This window comes from Chlorocebus sabaeus, chromosome 21 (genome assembly GCF_047675955.1).
Source record: "Chlorocebus sabaeus isolate Y175 chromosome 21, mChlSab1.0.hap1, whole genome shotgun sequence".
Classification (NCBI taxonomy): Eukaryota; Metazoa; Chordata; class Mammalia; order Primates; family Cercopithecidae; genus Chlorocebus; species Chlorocebus sabaeus.
Window position 1 is genome coordinate 11,171,065 of NC_132924.1, and position 19,184 is coordinate 11,190,248.

The following is a 19,184-nucleotide window of genomic DNA, read 5'->3' on the forward strand; positions in this document are numbered from 1 at the left end:
TAGGAAGAAGGAATTCTTTCATTTCATTAAGATCAGTGATGAAAGAGTACCTTTAAATTTCCCCTAGGTAGAAATGAGAATATTCTATCTCTTAAAATCCAATGTCTGTATTTTATTTTTCCACTATATTGTAGTTTGCCTAAATTAACCTTTTTTTTCCTCTCTTTTTTCTGGCTCTTGTTGCCCAGGCTGGAGTGCAATGGCGCGATCTTGACTCACCGCAACCTCTGCCTCCCAGGTTCAAGCGATTCTCCTGCCTCAGTCTCCCGAGCAGCTGGGACTACAGGCATGCGCCACCACACCCAGCTAATTTTGTACTTTTAGTAGAGATGGGGTTTCTCCATGTTGGTCAGGCTGGTCTTGGACTCCCGACCTCAGGTGATCCGCCCCTCTTGGCCTCCCAAAGTGCTGGGATTACAGGTGTGAGCCACTGCCCCCAACCTTTTTTTCCTTTTTAACCACAATTAGCCAGTACTAATCAGCCAGTCTCTAGCCATTCCAGATAAATAGAATGCTTCCTTATTTTGGCATGAGCTGTCTTTCTTATACAATTTTAAACTCTATCCCCAAAGGAAGGTATCAAACTAGAGAATTTGCTAGGTTAAAAGGAAAAAAAAAAAAAAAAAAAAACCTTCTGTCATTTGCTACAGAATGTACTAGTATTGCCTCAGAAGCAATTTAGCAAGGTTTCCAATATCACTTTTGTTAACATGGCTAATATTATATTCCCCACTATGAATTAATCGCATCTGTAAGGAGGTTCTCAAAAATGTTAGTTTCTTACCCATGGGTAGACACTGTATGCACGTTTGTAGTAAATCCTTACAGTGACCCTCTGAGGAGCAGACATTTCTGTGGTGTTTAACATTCGGTGTTGAGGGGCGCCCGGAGACTCAGCAAGTGTTGGAGCCAGGAGCCTGCCTTGTGGTCTCCCCACCCCCACATTTGCGCCTTACAACCTGCATGGACTGGCCCCTAAACCCCTTCAACTTTGGATTCAGCCTGACCAGGAAAGTCTTTCACGATAGTCCTGAGTTGTTCAAAGGGTGGGGGGGGGGCTGCAATGACAAGAGGAAGTCAGTGCCCAGCCATTAACCCCCCCATCTTTGTGGATATATTTTTAAACGCACTGAAAAATAATTGCGCAGGCTTCTAATCTGCTTGTGTGCCAAATGGCTGAGAGTACCTTTGCTTAACTAGTGCTTCCTCTTGGGGACTCAGCATCCTGAATGGGGACTCCCTGCAGTACCCCAGCTACTGAAAGGGAGATCAGCTAGATTTCTGCATCATGGCAAAATGGTTTCCCCACCTTGGAGCAGACGGGGCATTCCCAGTGATTCTAGACTCTTGTCATTACAGAGGCTAGTCCACTGTGGGTGTTTGAAGCAGGGAGTGGTTTCGGAGAGAGATGAAGGCAAGTTGTCTGGTTGGACTCTTCCTGGCCTCCACCCTCCAGCAGGAGCAGACTCTGTGCATGGCCAGCTCTCCTTGGTTGGGAGTACTTCCTGTCACAGACTCCCAGAAGCCCCTGATAACCTCCACCCCTGCTTCTGGTACACTCTGCAGTAACCTGGAATCCATCTTACCCTGTTCACGTGCTTGCCGACAGTTCAGTTTCTCACAGGTCTCACTCAACATCTGCTCCACCTGTGCCCCCCGCCGCACTCCCTGCACCCCCGACCCCTACCCTTGTCGCTCACTGCCTGCTTCTGTACCTTCTGACCATTGTGTGGTTGTCAGATTTTTTTTTTTTTTTTTTTTAAACAGTCTGGGAACACCATTGTCTTCTCTAAGAGTAGGATTCAATGGCCCAGGAGCAAGTCCTCACTCTACCCTTTGGCGTCTTCTCACGTCCTTCCTATACACATATACACACATCACCTGGGCCAGCTGCATAGACAGCTTGCTTTTCTGGAACCGCAGTTTATTTTTGCCCTCCCCTGCCTTTGTGAGCAGCCCCTGGCCAGGAATGATTTAACCTCTTTTGTGTTTTTAAGTTTCTCTCATTCTTTGGTTCTGACAGAGATGACACTACCTTTTCCCTGGATGCTTCCCTTTCTCCCTCTGCCCATTAAAAGCAGCTGCTTCCTCTTTGGTATCCTCTGTGGCGTTTTACTTCTCCCCCAGACCTGTCATACTTCGCTTTATTAAATTATCAAATATATGTCTGTCTTTGCAGTTTGTGTTCCTTAAGCCCAGGGATCATGTTGTTTTTTTGTTTTTTAAATCTTTGGGAAAACTGAAAGATGTTGGGTTTGTAGTTAAACCAGAGGAGGAATCAAGTTTTACTCATGGCTGTGTGATGCTGAGTGTGTGTTTTAGCCTTGCTGACCTTGGTTTTCTCATTTGTGAAATGCGGCTGATAGCATTTAGCTCATGGTTTGGCATAAGGCTACTTAGATGCCATATGTGAACATTTGGCATAGTGCTAGATTCTTGTACTGTTCCCCCCTCCCCTCCACGGTGTCTCAGTCTGAACCACTCTTTTTCACCAGCATACGCTGCATTGAGCAGAACAGACGAGGAATACTTGTGAAATACAATACTGAATTTGGCTTTGTTGAGTGCTAAGTGTCTGTGCTCCTTGGAGATGTGAGCAGTAAGGACATGATGTGTCAGACACATCTTGTTTTCACCTTCCATTTGGAAACAGAAGTCTTCCCAGGGCAGCGCCCAGCATCCCACCAAGCGCCAACTTCTCATGTTCCATTGTGGTCTCTGCTGGCAGGACAAGGTACCAAGGGGGAGACTGACCTTATATCATGGGCAGCTGCTGTTCCTTAGAAGGACAGCAGATTTATTGCTTTGTAGACACCATGCAGAAGCAGAGAAGAAGGTAGTGACATGCCAAATGATGTCTTCCCTCCGGCAGGATCCGGAGATGCATGGAGCTGCATCCAGGGTTGAGTGGGGACATGAAAGGCTTGGGCTTGTGTGGGAAGCATGCATACAAGAGGCAGCGGGGGTTTCCCAGAGCAGAGAAGCCCAGGACAGGCGTTGCATTTGCTACATTTCCTGGACAGAAACACTACTGGGATGGGCAAGGCAGGATTCAAGGCGGAGGTGCGAAGGCTCGCCATAACGGAGGGCTTGTTGAGTGTCACTCCAGCAGTCTACGGAGGAGCAGGGAGGCCTGGCATGGTCCGGTAAGACTTGGTAAGGCCTGACTGCTGGGGAATGTATCCTATCAATAGATTCCTAGGCCTGGAACAAATCTTCTTTGGACGCGTGCCATCCATTTTTGGAATAAGACAATCTGGCATTTCTATACCTGGTGGGTTACCCTCTGGGCCTTTTTCCAGGAAACTAAAAGATTGGAGATACAGCAGCCTCCAGAGAGTTTGGGAACTCTGCCTGGCAGTCTGGCTTTCGGGAAAATTCTACTGCTTGATTGATGGAAACTGATGAGTCTATTTCCCAACTACTCAACTAACATGTACTGAGCACCTGGTGTGTGCCAGACTCAGGGTAAGGTCATGAGGCAAGGGCAGCTCCAGCCTTCTAGAAACTCAAGTTCACTGACAAAGGAAGGTATCTAAATAAAAAATTAAAATAAAACTTACATTTAGTGAGGAAAAAACTAAAGACAATTATTAAAATGTAAGGAGGCAGTATGTGCAACTTTGGAGTTAGGCAGACTCTCCAGTCTGTGTCTTGGTAGCTGAGTTATTGGGTGCCTCAGTTTCCTTCCCTGAAATATGTAAAAATGCCTGCTTGACTGGTTTGGTAGGAAGATTGGGAACAGCTTGAACTGTGAGAATTGCCTGGCATAGGATCTAGTACCTTGCAGGTGCTCACAAAATGGTGGCTTTTGTTTGTCATGCTCATTAATAATGTAATGTTCTATAGAGAGAAGCAATAAAAATCATAACACAAGTCTCTTCCTCTCTCATGACTCCCCACTGTGAAATCTCTCTCCCTGTACTTGTTCCACACTTTGTTCATCAAAACCTGGAGCATCCCCTCTCCCTGGGGTGCTATTCAAAAGGCACCTCAAAAATAATTATCTTAAAAATAATAAGCATTCGCGGGGCGCGGTGGCTCAAGCCTGTAATCCCAGCACTTTGGGAGGCCGAGACGGGCGGATCACGAGGTCAGAAGATCGAGACCATCCTGGCTAACATGGTGAAACCCCGTCTCTACTAAAAAATACAAAAAACTAGCCGGGCGAGGTGGCAGACGCCTATAGTCCCAGCTACTCGGGAGGCTGAGGCAGGAGAATGGCGTAAACCCGGGAGGCAGAGCTTGCAGTGAGCTGAGATCCGGCCACTGCACTCCAACCCGGGCGACAGAGCGAGACTCTGTCTCAAAAAAAAAAAACAAAAAAACAAAAAAAACAAAAATAATAAGCATTCATTTTGGAACTCTTAGTCTGTTTGAGTTTCTGTAAGAAAATGCCATCAACTGGATGGCTTACAAACAACAGAAAATTATTTCTCCCAGCTCTGGAGGCTGGGGAGTCCAAGATCAAGGTGCTCCCAGATCTGGCAGCTGGTGACGACTCTCCCTCTGCATTACAGATGGCGTCTTCTTGCCGTGTCCTCACATGGTGGAATGGGGAAGGGTCTCTCCAGGGCTTTATCAGGGCACGAATTCCATCATTTGGGCTCTACCCCCATGACCCAATCACCTCCCAAAGGCCCCACCTCCTAATAACTTCACTGTAGAGGTTAGGATTTCAACACATGAATTATGGGAGAACACAGCTATTCAGACCCTAGCAGGAACTCTGTTCATTTTCTGAACCCACCCCCAGAGACTGGGAATCAGAATGCCAGGTGCATCTCAGGAACCGGTTTTCCCACCCCAGAAGTTCCTAGGTGGCCCCACGCATCTGGCAGTTTGAGGGTTACAGCTCTAGATCATCTGCCCCTTCAGGCCCATCTGGAGTGTCCTGTTTTTCTGGTTAAGCTGCATTTCCATCCACATTCTGGAAAACCGGCTCCTCTCTCCTGGGCATTTCAGTTTTTGGAGAACTGCCATTTCTTGGAATTGCCTGGTACTGTTCTCCTAGAATGACTTTTCTCGTCCTGATGCCTTAGAATTCAGGCTCTTTTTAGAGCTGAATGCCCTCTGCTTGACTGTCTTGCCTGTAAACAGAGATCTCATTTTAAAAGTCTTCTCTCTGCCAAGCAGTGTGCATAACCATCCTAGGAGAATTTCTGGCCTCTGGGATACTTTTATAAACTGGGAGCGTCATGAACTCTGCCAAGAAACTCTTCGTCTGAGGACGCACACTGTATTCGACTCTGCGCTTCCCTTGACTTCCCACCTCTCTTGCAGAACGCTGGGGCTTGGGATCCCTCCTTTGGGCTCCAGTGCCCCTTGCCGTTGGGTGCCCACTTTTTCTTTCCTACGGGATATTTCCACCTCCTTGTCTCTCGTTTAGTTGCTGCTTAACTGAAGCAGGTTTTAGCTTCTTTGTGGAGGGAATTATTTTTCCAGAAGTAGTAAAAACAGTTTCCTGTCCTTCCTTGCTATGTTATATTTAGCCTTGCAAATCCTTTTCCAAAGGTCGTTGCTTAAGACGTCACTGCATCAAGGTGGCAGGGATTTATATCTGTTTTGTTAACATCTGTATTTCCAATACCTGAAGTGATGTAGCTAGTGCTCAGCAAATATTTGTTGAATGAAGAAAAATATCGGGTAAATGAATGGATTTTAAATTTATGGAGTTAAATCCACAGAATCATAGAGTGTTAACATTGGATGTGATGGTAAAGATTCCCCAGTGTCTAATTTACCTTTAAAAAATGAACTTTCTGAGAGCACAGTGCTAGTGAGTGACAGAAATTTGAACCATAATGTGAATTTTCCCTCTTCAATTCCAGTGTTCTCGGGCTAATATTTTTAGGGTTCATGGAAAATGAGAACCTTCCAGAATGACAAGTTATTTATATAGTTTCGTGTACTTCTGCTTCTCCGTGACTTTCGATGTAATAGAAGAATTAGGAATTAAAATCAAAAGCCTGAGAGGAAACAGATCAAATGGCTGAGGAAGACTTGGGAAAGATGCAGTTAATCCTTTGCTCTTTTTGACTGATATTTTGTGGATATGTTTCTCTGTCACTCCCAAAGTGTCTTTTGAGTAGTACAGATAGAATTGCTTAGCTGAATCTGTGCATATTAAATGCAGTTTTAGCTTAGGTTTTTGGTTCTTGCCGGGCAGGCTGTAATGTTTTGGTAGTGGAAAATTTGTTTCCTGTGTTGTATAGGCTCTATGGTGCAGAGTCCAGGCAGTCATAAAGGGCCTGACCCGTCAGTAATCTTAGTAATGCCCAGGTGCTTCCTTGCAACAGTGTGGCAGGATGAAACGCAGGAAAGAGGAAACTTTACATGCTTTTCTAGGGGATACTCACTGAACATTGGATGCCAAGTCTTTGATGAAATCACTAAGATGAATTGCTTTCCTTATTTTTTTTTAAATAGAATTACTGTACAACTCCCTAAACCACAATTTAAAAAAAAAAACTCACTGGACTCAAAGTACAGAGTGATTAATTATTATCTTACTTTTTTTTTTTTTTTTGGTGATGATAGAGTTGCAGTTGTCTGGCCGCCAGGCTATCTGCATTTGATTCTGAAGTTTGCCCTAGACTTTAGCCTTTGCCACCAGTTGTCCTGGGGAAATGGGTGAGGAGCTGTTGGCCCAGCTGTCTGTAAAAGGAGATAGACTGTCTACATTTTTATAAGTTTAATTTAATGAGCCTCCACTGGCAGTGGCACTTTGCATGTGTCATTAAAGATAAACAGTTTTTTAAAATCCCACCTGCCATGGTCTGCAGGATTAGTGGGGAAGCAAACACATTTATACTGAAAATTCTTATTTTTCTAGGAAGAGGAATCTATGTTTAGTGTAACTTAGGAAATGACCACCCTTGTCCTGGTCCTTTAGCAAGCCAGTCTGCTTGGCATCACCTGGAGGATAACCTGGGAACAATTCAATTTAAAAATTGCTTTTGTTTTTTAATTATTATTTTTAATTGTGGTAAAATACACCTAACACAATTTACCATCCTTACCATTGTTTTTTATTTTTTGTTTTTTATTTATTTTTTTGAGACAGAGTCTCACTCTGGCACCCAGGCTGGAATGCAGGGGCGCGATCTCAGCTCACTGCAGTGTCCGCCTCCCAGGTTCAAGCGATCCTCCTGCCTCAGCCTCCTGAGTAACTGGAATCTACAGGTGCACACCACCACACCCGGCTAATACTTGTATTTTTAGTAGAGACAGGGTTTCACCATGTTGGTCAGGCTGGTGTCAAACTCCTGATGACCTCAGGTGATCCACCCGCCTCGGCCTCCCAAAGTGCTGGGATTACGGGCATGAACCACCACTCCCAGCCCATCCTTACCATTTTTAAATGCACACTTCAGTGGCATTAAGAACATTCACATAGTTGCACAACCATCACCACCATCTATCCATAGAATTCTATTCATCTTGCAGAAATGAAACTCCATACCTGTCAAATAAATTTCCTTCCTCAGCCCCTGGCCACCACTATTCCACTATCTATAGGAATTTGACTACTCTAGGGACGTCATAAGTGGAATCAGACAGTGTTTATCCTTTTGTGACTGGCTTATCATGTCCTTAAGGTTCTTCTGAGTTCATCTGTTGAGGGCCACTTGTGCTGTTTCCGCCTTTTAGTTACTATGAATGGTGCTGTTGTGAACAAGGGTGTACGATTGCCTCTTCAAGTCCCTACTTTCAATTTTGAGGGGTATACACCTGCTTTTACTTTTTAAAAATAGAACAAAGAAAAACAGATTTGTATTTCTTCTAAGCTTTGAAGATATTTAATTATTGAATATGAATAAGCCCAAATTTCCCCATTGCAACTTTTCAGTGTGAGCATTGCGATTTAACAGATTTATGTTTCCCTCCCCTTTGAATTGGACCAGAAACTATATGCTGACAGTTACTAATTAATAAAAACCATTTTCTGTCATGAAATCTCATTCCTTAGGCCACCTTTCCTCTCAGATTCAAATATATTTTCCAAAGTGTAAATACTCATTTCTGATTTAAAACTTTTCAAACCACTGCTGTAAAATGACAAGCCAAAAAGCACAGAAAGAAAGTAGTATATATATTGGTTTGTAACTTGTCAAATGCTTAACTGGAAATAGTAAAGGCCTGAAAGATAAAAAGCAAAAATGGGGGTCATCCCTTTGTTCGGGTGATGTTGAGCTGACATGATCACTGACTTTCAAATATTGTTACCAAGCCTTTTCACACACTTAACCAAAAACACCAAATAGCAGGTATCATGGCTCTGACCCTGCCTGAGGGCACGTTAATGACTTTTCCCACCTGAATCCCAGAGCCTGGGGAAAACGTCAGTAGAGCTATAGGCCAAAATGAGGGAATCCTAGCAATCTACCCAAAGAGATGCAAAGGCAAAGGCTGCCACCTACCAAACTCTCTTCTTCACTGGAGTGACTCGCCACACCCTGGACAAAGAGGTTAGGGGCTCCTGAAATTGCTCTGTTTAGCCAACTGCTCCAGGCATTCTGGGGTGAGCTAAAATCCCTTCTCAAGAGTCGGTGGATATTCCCTTATGCCCTTCAGGTCCCTTTCCAATATCTTGGTTCCCAAGGTGGCCAGTGCTGGGGGGCAACAGAAACATTGGGTTGAGTGGGTGGCAGGGCTGCCTCCGGTCAAGGAAAGCAAAGCCCCCTGCCGTCCCCTGCTCTGTCTCTTTTAAGGATCACCTGACATACTCAGGATTCATCAGCTGGGGACTCACAGACTCCTCCACCCAGCACTGACACACCCAGAGTCAGAAATTCTATTAGCTTGGCACCCCTGGCTGGTGAAATTAAACTCCTACCAGGCGCAGAAGCAGGAAGGCTAGAGCAAAATGACTTAAAAGGGGAAGTTACACCTCACATGGAAGGCAAGGGTGCAGCCCCTGTGAAACATGAAAAATGTAAATGGAAACTTGCAGAAAGCATGTCAAATGTTTACTTTCGCATTTTGAAGGAATTCCGTAAATTTAAATACACTCAGATGCCCAGGCAGTCTTTTCAGTGCTTCATGGCAGGCTCCGTGTGCACACAGAGGAAAGAGGCTCATAAACCAGATTATTTTGGCAACAGAATCATTTCCTGGTTGTTGCGTTGTAAGAATCCTCTCTCCTTCCACAAGGGAGATAGGATTTTAGCAGCTCATTTGTAAAATACAGATTTTTCTCTATCTACCGTTAACAGTCACATTTTCAAGGAAACAAAGAAGAAAGGGTCTGGAGAGCCCCAGGTCAGGCCGCATCCTGGGAGCCATCAACACCATCGCTCCTCGAGTTGGAACTAAGAGGAGGCCGGAAGACTGGAGCAGCTTGCCTGAAGTCCGAAAGGGCCAGGGATGCAGCTCAGGGCTCTCTGCATATCCGATGGTCGTCTTTGGGGTAGAGCCGGCGGCTTCTCTGTGGAGGCGCTCCTTTCTTGTCTCCCAGCCTTCTGCACCCTGCCGGGCAGCTCATGAGCTGTGCTTGCTGTGCCTCATCTTCTTGATTGTAGACTCTAGGATTTGGCTCTCAAGTCGCTTCTTGATTGCGCTGAATCTAAATAGCATAGCAGCCATAGATACTTAAACACTCAAAGGGCGGGATAGTGCTTTATTTAGAAAGAATGTGTATATTTAAATGTAGCTTTAAGGAGAGCAGAGGACAGATTTTATGAAAGCAGAGAATCAGTAGTCTCCGTATTTTGTGTTACCTGTAGAATTGTTGAGTAGGGCCCTGGATCTGTAAGTCATGTTGGGATCTTCTTGGAGAAGGGTCTGGTTGGAGTTTCAAGGTAGCAGAAAAAAATGCACCTGCCCTCAAGGAATTGGATATAGGATTACATATGTATGCAGCCTTCCTGGATACATTAGCCTGCATTTGTCTTAGGAGAAGAAAAAACATTCTAAGAAAAATAATTAAGAAACTACCTGTAAATAGTAATCAGGGAACAAGTGAGTGTAGCCTCAGCAAACTGAGAGGATCCTTGTGATTTTAGCTTTGTCTAACTATGTTATGCCCAGGATATATGTTTATTTTTGTCCCGTTTTATGTCATCACGAACTTTGAATATGCTTTGGATGGCGATTCTGCCCATGTGGCCTGTGGGTCCAGGGAGTCGGAGTGGAGGCTGCTGAGTCCCCGTAGGCAAAAGCACTGATTGGAGCCCAACCACTGCCCATTAGCATAGGCCACGACTCTTTTGCAGATGTGTCTGTTCATAACGAAAAACCAAAAAACATATATTCTTACAAATGGTTAAATTCATCAGTTTGTTGACATGCATTTTCTCAATTACTAGAGACTGAAAAGGGTGGTTACCTTTGTCTTTTGTGAGCTAGGTAGAGAGGAGAGGATGCCACTTTTGACAAAGGTTGGGAGAAGACAGTTTCTCTTGTAAACACTGAAAGACAAGAGTTATGACCATGTAGCTCTTTCTAGGTACGAGGGTATTTATATGCATTTGCTGGACAGACTAATTCTAGGGATTTTATTTTCTGCCTCAAATCCTGCCTGTGTGTAGGCACCCGTGAAATAAAGCATTGATTCCATTTGTATTTTTATTTGGAGTTGTGGTTAGGTGGTTTGCTTTTGTGTTTGCTGAATATCTTTAAATATCATAAATATGATAGAGAATAATACTCTAACCATATAATACCCGACTTTCTTATTCTACTTACTTATGTCCAAACTCTATATATGGAAAATTAAGTGCATGTGACTAGAATACATGAAAATAGAAGATGAATTGTTGTGCAAAAAGATATTTCAGTAGAAGGTTAAGTTATATTTGCACAAAGTTTTAATTGGTTAGAAGTTAACAGAAATTGCTTGCCAAGTGAACATGGTCTAGTGGAAAACACTTTTGCAGCCTGACCTTCACTTCTTTTCTAGATAGAAATGTGTAAGGACTTTGGCTTTTGCACATGTATTAGAGACTTTTCACATGAAGTGCCATCTATTTTTTCCTTAGGGACTGAATCTGCTTTGACTTAATGATATACGCCCACCCCAGCTGTTTATGACTTAACAGGGTATATCTTCCGTATGAAAATAGGGGAAGGGGGTAGAGAAGATAGCTCTGAAGGCATTGCACACTGATGGATGCTTGTGTAGGTCTGTGAAGAAGGGACCGTAATGGACACGTCCTAAACACATGGTGCAAATAGCATGTCCTTATGGTGCCAGATCATTTAGTAAGGTGAATCCAAGTGTCATCTTTAATTCGTAAACAATGTAAAGAAGACACTAGATGGTGCTGTAAACTAAGAAATGTCTTGGTGAAGGCGGTAAGGTGGTGCTAGAAGTTAAATCCTCTGCCCCTGGAGTTTCTCTGTCCTCCTTGCCTTTTCCTGGTCAGCACACCTAGCCTGCTGTTTGGAAGACATTTACTTGTGATGATTTATAAGCCCAATGCAAATGTGTTTCCCTGAGTTTATATCTATTTTAAAACTAAACCAACCTCAGTTTGCAAATGACAGTGAAACTAGATGAGATGTGAATTTGAGATCAGACAAGTTACTCAAATATTTGGGGCAAAGTTGATACCCAGTTTTCGACGGGGTTACTTAAAGAAGGAAAATAACTATTAACAACTTGATTGACAGCCATGTGGTTTGACCTATATTTGTGCAGAAAATACAGTCTTATAAATCTGTGTGAAGTGAAATTTTATATATAAAATTATTTTTTTCCTTCCCCTTTCAGTATTCCTCCCAGTGGGGCAGCCTCATGGAGAATATTTTGGCATCAGGTTAACATTCAAGAGACAATCTGAATATTCACTGTGAGAAGCATTTGTTTACTTGATTCTCCCACTTGTGTTACATGGCAGAAGGCCTTTCACAAATGGGTGATTATTGATCTACTTCGATTCGTGGGACTGGACAAGAATTTTGCAGTTGGCCACATGCACAGAGGTGGCACACAGAGTCCTTACTGAGGTGGACCAGCTGACAGAATAGATGCCATAGGGATACTTATAAGAACTCAGTGTGATTTCAGTCGTATCTTAATGTAGTAATTAAAAAAAAAATTGGTGTAGAATATGAAAAAGTGTCTTCTTTTGAATCAGACCTTTAAAACCCGTTTGGAAGATTTTACTGTCGCTCTTCATTAGAATTTAGTGAAGCTTGTAAGTCTGAGAACCGTAAGTGATTTTATTATCTAAACAGATAAAATGCTAATGAACCCCACAGGACGTTTTACGGTTGTTTCTAAAGTAGGGCATTTTAAATTTTCTAAAAAGTTTTATTTTTGCTCTAATGGCTGTGGAAAGTATGAAGGTTTGAAACATCCAGATAGAGTGGTTGGATTCAGTTTATGAAGATTATAACCTATTGAGTTATCAGATTGACCTGGCTTTGTTGAAAAGATTCAGGATTGAATGTATTGAAGTAGAAAAGAGTTGTACAAATAATCCACCTCAGAGGAGAGTAAAAGCATTTTGAGGACATGTGTTGCATTTATATTTTGGCATCTATTACCTTGTATTTACTTTGAATAATGACAGAAGTACTTTGCATTTGACCTAATTGCAGAGATGTGACCCAGGAATGATCTGGTTGACTGAGAGAAGGCTTAGCAGGAAAAGGACGGGAGACCCCGGGGGCTGCCTGCCTGGGGAGCACAGCCAGGGGCTGTTGGGAATGCATAGGGAGAAATAACTGCACATGAAAATTCCCCAGAGGGAATGAAAACATGTTGTTTTCCTAGAAGACAGCAGTCCCAGAGTGAGAACTGTACCACTGGTTTATGTCCAAAGCAGGATAAAAGCCTGGCATTGAATTGGCAGCGTGGCCCCACAGCACACGTGCATGTGTGTGCACGTGTGTGGACATGTTTGCATGTGTGCGGCATTGAGACCAACCTCCTGCATCACCCGAGACCGACTATACTTACAGTGAACTTTGTGTTTTAGCCAGTATTGACTTTTAGATGGCCCATTGAGATAGAAATATTGAGCTGTTAATATAGTAAGTTAAGAGTGGCACTCGTGCTAATTGTTTTGCAGAGCTTCAATTAAGCAACTATTCCCTGTCAGCTAAATAGGAGTGTAGGAGATGAGTGGGTGCATGATGCATACGTTCTAGAACTTTCCTGAAGCCCCAGATCCATGGTCTCTAATAGAACTTTTCCTCAAAATGAATACAGCAGTCTCAATAAATACAGAACTGAGGTCTCGTCTTTGGCAGGCAGAGTTCTCTGGACAGTAGTTTTCGCTCCAGCAGTTGACAGAGAGACTCTCCTCTCCCTAAGGCCACAGCCTTTGGGACCTCGGGGAGCTCAGGCAGGTACATGCCTACCCCTCCAGGGGTTCTGATTTTTTGCCAACCAACTCTTCCCTCCCCACCACCTCCCCGGAACTATGAGCAAGAGTTCGCCTGCTGACTCTGAGTGTTCTCCCTTGTCATTAATTATTGATTATGCAGTAATTATTAATTATTGATTCAGCACTTTGTCCTTTTAATATCTGGCCAGGATTAATATTTGACCACTCACAACCCGAACTATGGCAACATCTCTCTTCTTCCCTCCTTCCACACAGATCGTGGGCACACAGGGCCCTGCTTGCTGAGTCTCAGCTGCTGATGTCACCCAGTCCGCATCTTCGGATCCATCTGACCCATCTTTCTAAGGCACCCTTCCTCTTCCAGCCTGCTGCTCCCCAGCCCCTGCCCTCTCCCCTGGGCCTGAGTTGAATGTGGCTTCTGTTCTTCCAGCAGGGGCTATGCTGGCCAGGCCTCAGTGGTCTCATCGCTGCCATTTCAGCAGCCTCCCTTCTGTCCTCACCCCTCTCTTCTGTCTGTCTGTCTTCACCAGGATCTTGAGCGTGATCTGGCTAAACCCTGATCCTACTGTCCCACTCACCCCAGAAGCCGAAGCACTACCCCCGGGGTGACCCTGCCCCCTCCACACCCTCTGCACTACTGTGGCTGCCCAGGACCTCCCTCCCTCCTTGTTGTCATTTGGTTTCCTTATGTCTTGTCTTGTTATGCCCTTTAACCTTGGGAGATGAGGGGAGCCCTTTAAAACAAAAGCCTTCCGAGCCAGAGGGCAGAGTGCCCCTCTGGAGCTTCTGTGAGGAGCACACACCTGGTAGGGGAGAATGAGGGCTGCAAAGTTTGTTTTCAATACTGCTTATGTGACCTTGGGCAGGTGATTTAATTCTTCCAGGCCTGTTTCCTCAGCTGTTAAGCCAGGTTAATAATGACCACTTTTTGTTATTTTGTAAGAAATAGATGAAATAGGGCTAATAAATAACATCTTCCTGTTTACTGTGTGCCAAGCTCTGTTATAAAGCAGATAATAACTAACTTAGTCCTTACAACCCCCGTGTGGGGTGGACACTGTTGCTAAGCTCTTGTTAGAGTTGAGGACTCTTAAGAAATAGGAAGCCCATGTCCCAGACCCTGCGCCCAGAGCCAGTAGGAGCAGGCCAGGGTGAGCAAGTTTGCAAGTGCCAGTCTCTGCTTTCCTTCCTACCAACCAAACGCTGTAGCCTTTGTTAGGAAGAGCGTCTTGCTGTCTGTGACCCTGAGCCCATGTGTGTTAAGTCTGCTTCTCCAGAGAAGCAGAGATAGGGCTGCAACCCATTAAATAGGCTGTATACAGAGAGAGACATATGTATTTTAGGAATTGGCTTATGACACTGTGGAGGCTAGCAAGTCCAAAATCTGCAGGGCAGGTTGGCAGGCCGGACGTCCAGGGAAGGATTGCAGTTCAGGTCTGGAGGCAAAATTCCATCTTTCCTCTTGGAGGCCGGGCTTTTTCTTCTATTCAGGTCTTCAGGTGATGGGCTGAGGCCATCTCACATGAGGAAGAACAATCTGCTTTACTCAAAATCTGTGGTTTAAATGTTAATTGCATCTAAAAAATACCTTCACAGCATCTAGTCTAGTCTAGTGTTTAGCTAAAACCCAGCACCATGGCCCAGCCAAGTTGACACATAAAACCAACCATCGCAGTCTCTGTGTGCTCATTCCTCCCTTTCTAAAGGGCATTTTCCGCTCACTCTCTCTCTCTCGCCTACTCTCTGTGCCATTGTGGCTTCTCTCTCTGCACTGCCCCATGCAGAGAAAAACGATGTGAAGATGGGCTTCCTTCTGCACTCTGGCCAATCAAGAGGATGGGTAGGCACCCGAAGCCCACAGGCATGTGTTGTAGTAGCAGCCACACGTAAACCTCTGTCACAGTTTCAGCTCCTACTTAACCTTTCTGGGCTGGAACCAGTGTCAGTGTTGGGTGCTGCTCTGTTTCTGTCTCTTGTTTCACTTCTGGAATCCCAGGGAGGAGAGAGTCCTGATCTTGGGAGACACCTGTGATTCAGTCAGCTGAGTCCAGGCCAGTGGGGTCGTGCTATGCAGCTATGGCTGTGTGTGGCCTACCGGAGTGGGTGGGGAGGAGAGAACGGGGTGCTGAAGGGAACTGAGCAGATGCTCCAAATGGCTTCTCCCTGGAGACAGGTAGAAATGCAGCCCAGCTCTAATGATTGAATTGTCTCGGAATGTCAATCATGATGAATACATGTAATATGCATGCTTCCATACAGTCATACTTCTCTCGGTGTTGCCCCACTACTGCTTACATAACATTTGAAAAACAGGATTGAGGTTTGGAACCTGATCACCAAGATGTACATTTGGGTTTGATTGCTCTCCACTGCTAAAGTTTCTTTTTTGCTCTTGCCTTTTTCTGTGCAGAGGATGATGTGGACCTGGAAGCCCTGGTGAACGATATGAACGCATCCCTGGAGAGCCTGTACTCAGCTTGCAGCATGCAGTCAGACACGGTGCCCCTCCTGCAGAATGGCCAGCATGCCCGCAGCCAACCTCGGGCTCCAGGCCCTCGGTCCGTCCAGCCACAGGTGTCCCCGAGGCAGAGAGTGCAGCGCTCCCAGCCTGTGCACATCCTTGCTGTCAGGTAGGTCCAGGCCTCGCGGGCAGAGCCTTCTCCAAGGGTGAGAGCTGTCGACAGGGACATCTCTCTCTGTGAGTTAAATGGTCTTGGGGGGAACAGTGTTGGCCTTGCAAAACCAAGAGGCACATACATTCCTTTGATGGGATAACGGATACACTGAGTGTGTGTGGTGTGCCGCGCTTGGGTTGAACTTTGTAGCCGGTTCAATTCCAGTACTTTTTATTGAGTGCCTGCTGTGTGCAAGGCACTGTGCTAGGTAGAGGGATATGCAGGAAAACCACCAGAGGAAAAATCTCTGGGAAGAGTGAAAGAACAGCCATGGAGCTGATGGCATGCCCCAAGCCCTCACTACCCAGAGTAGGGTTGGGAGGCTAGCAGCTATAGCACCCCCCAGAGCTTGTCGTATAACCCCAGACCTCCCTCGGAGTTGCATTTGGCCACATTCCTCTGCTAATTCATGGGTAGGCACATCTCTGTGGAAACAGGGAGGCTGGAGGGAGGAACGTGCTGGGGACGTTGAAGGAGGTTCCTGGGAGGTGGGATCTCTGAACAGATGTCAAAGGGTGGTAGGAGCTCAGATAGATGGAGGCAGAGGTTTTATAAGCAGAAGAGATGATGCAGATGGAGGCCAGTGCTGAAACACTTTGTGTGCCCTTTTCAGGAGCCACATGGGGAAGAGTTCTGGACAGGTGCATGAAGGGGCTGGGTTTGAGTTTTGACACCAGCATTCTGGGTGTCAGGGGTCATGGGGGCAGTGGTAGAGGGCAGCAGGGTTGGCACAGCATGGCCGGTTTGGAAGCGGTTTCAGGAGCCCCCGAATGGAAGATGATTGTGTGCTGCCCGAGGATGAAGAAAGAGGGGATTTGAGCGTGCTGCCGAGGAGGGGCAGCTGCATTTTGCCAGCACTTGAATTTTGCCAGGGCTGTGAGGTGACAGAGAGTGTGTGGAGGGTGACTTGGATTTTGTCTCGTGTGCCTGGGAGGAGGGTGTCTAGAAAACGGTCGTGTTGAAGGAGAAGGTGCTGAGAGCACCTTAGACATTCTGAATGAAGATCTTTATAGAGTCAAGCTGAGAGCCAGGGGCAGCCCTCAAGGATCGGCCTGTCTGCCCTGCTGCAGTCCATGGCGGGGATGGCGTGGGGCTCCGTGGGACCCTGCCTGCCTCTCTGGGCCTTCGTGGAGGATGTACAGCCATCTCTGCTGGTACTGCCCCTTGCCCTCATTGGCCTCTGTCAGGATGGGGTTCTGGTGCCTCCTGTCTCAGCACCCCGTCTTCCGGGGAGCTCCGTTCATTTCCTGGGATCTTCCTTGCTTCTAGAAACTTCTGAGAGTTTTCTTTGTGGTCTGACATCTTCGGTCTTCCACAGCCCAGATAATCACCTTGCTCCAGGTGGCCGCTGTTTCTTACGGAGGGCAGAGGGTGCAGTGGCCCTGGCGTCTGTGGTCAGCTGCCTCGCCAGCTTCCCACCCCAGCTTCCCCTCTGACTTCTCACTTTTTGTCATATTCATTGATGCTGAATGATGCCTGTCCCAGGGTTTGTTCGACTTCGTTCTTTGAAGCGTGGCCCCTTGTACTTAGCTCCTATACTTAGTTAAGTCTAGTGGGAGAGCTGTTTTTCTCTTGGGAACATGTCTTGGGAGCATCACAGTAGCCTTGGGGAGCGCCTGGGAATAGAGTTGCAGTCGCATGGCGAAAGTGCCCGAGGGTGGGCTGGAAAGCCAGAAGGCCTGCCTCCCTGCCGGAGTAGTTGCCCAGGACCCTTGAACCTCGAGTTCTGGCTGAACTTGCCCATATGTGCCCCAGGGCTGCCTGCGCTAAGTCCCCGGGGTGGAGGGGCAGTCTTGCTCTGTGGGACAGCAAAGCCCTCTCCCTACAGAGTCACAGGCACTATTCCTTGGGCCCAGACTCTTCTCACTGGTGTCCTCTCAGATAAGTAGTTTTGTTTCTTACTTGCAGGTGGATTTAAAAAAAATGTGGTTATCAATCTAGAATCACCAAAGATTTATTTTGTGAAGTGAGGCCATTCGCTGAGCGCTTACTATGTGCAGATGCTGATGAGCTCCTCCTTTGTTATCAGTGCCCTCGGAGGGAGGTGGTGTGGGTTACCCTCGCTTTCCAGGTGAGGAAACCGAGGCGCAGCGGGGCGGTAACTTGGCCCACCGCAGCAGGTGGGAAGTGGCCATGGAGCAGGCTGCTGGGTACTAGGGAGCACGGAGCATGGTGCATGCTGCAGAGGAACTTCCCAGGGGCTGCCATGCAACCCAAAGGGAGCTGGGGTGCAAGCAGGGTATGGGCAGAGGAGACACTTGGAAAGGGCAAGAAGGCCTCACACACAGGAGAGCCGATGGGTGAGCCAATTCTGTATGGAGAAGCAACCCAGGCTTTTGAGAGTGCAAGGGCCACGCATGTATTCTAGACAAACGCAAGCGGGCCAGGGCACAGGCATGGAGAAGAAGGACCCGCACCTCGCCACACCAGCTCTGCAGTTCCTGCCACCATCACTGACATCCCTAAATCTCAGCACCCCTCTCCATAGTCACTGTCCCTTCTATTGTGAGCCTCTTTCGTGGGGATTTTTTGTCTTTGGGTGATGCCCCTTAGTCTTGCCTTAGGCGATGTATCTGAGCCACTTTAAAGTCAACACAGGACTTTTTTAAAATGCTCAAAACCACCCAATAAAGAGATAAGCTTTTGTGGACACTGAAACATCAGATTATCTCTTCGGGGTGAAGTCACTGGCTAGAAGCCGTGGACTGGAATGTCCTGAAAGTGGCACTGGCCACCCCTTTTATCCATCTCCTCCTGTACGGCAACAGCCAGACCTTTCAGTTGGATGCCTTGCCAAGGCTGAAGCTGTTATGGGAAGAGTGGGATTTGTTCACAGTAAAAATAAACTTTCTGGCATGTCATCAAACCATTATAGGAACGGCTTTCCTGTATTTCACAGCACTGATTCCCTTCATGCCATGTGAGTTCTCATAATTTTAAATCCATGCATCATTTGCTGGTCTATGTGGGATAGCTAGCTGGATCTTCCTTTAAAAATAGGGAAAGTTGGTAAGAGAAAAAGTAAAGTGGTCACAAAGTGTGTTTCTGTAGTGGCAAATCTCCCAGGAAAGCTAACAGATTGTTGATTTTGTGAAATCGTAAAAATGGTAAAAAAAAAAAAAATTACTTGAAGACACAGCCTGTGATGGGGGTTTCTGAGGTGTGTTTAAACATGGGGAGGGATTGGAAATGCTGAGTGAAGATAATG

The 19,184-nt window shown here is 46.0% G+C and overlaps 1 protein-coding gene across 18 annotated transcripts in view; it reads left to right on the forward strand.

Annotated features, from left to right (window-relative positions):
* Nucleotides 1-19,184, forward strand: part of GRB10 (growth factor receptor bound protein 10) — a 203,281-nt gene that overhangs the window by 104,229 nt on the left and 79,868 nt on the right. For all 18 annotated transcript variants that reach the window (XM_073008846.1, XM_007981319.3, XM_007981315.3 and 15 more), the window contains one exon: nt 15,712-15,931. In XM_073008846.1, the coding sequence (XP_072864947.1) occupies nt 15,747-15,931 (185 nt within the window). In that variant the 5' untranslated portion in view covers nt 15,712-15,746. The remainder of the gene's footprint in view (nt 1-15,711; nt 15,932-19,184) is intronic.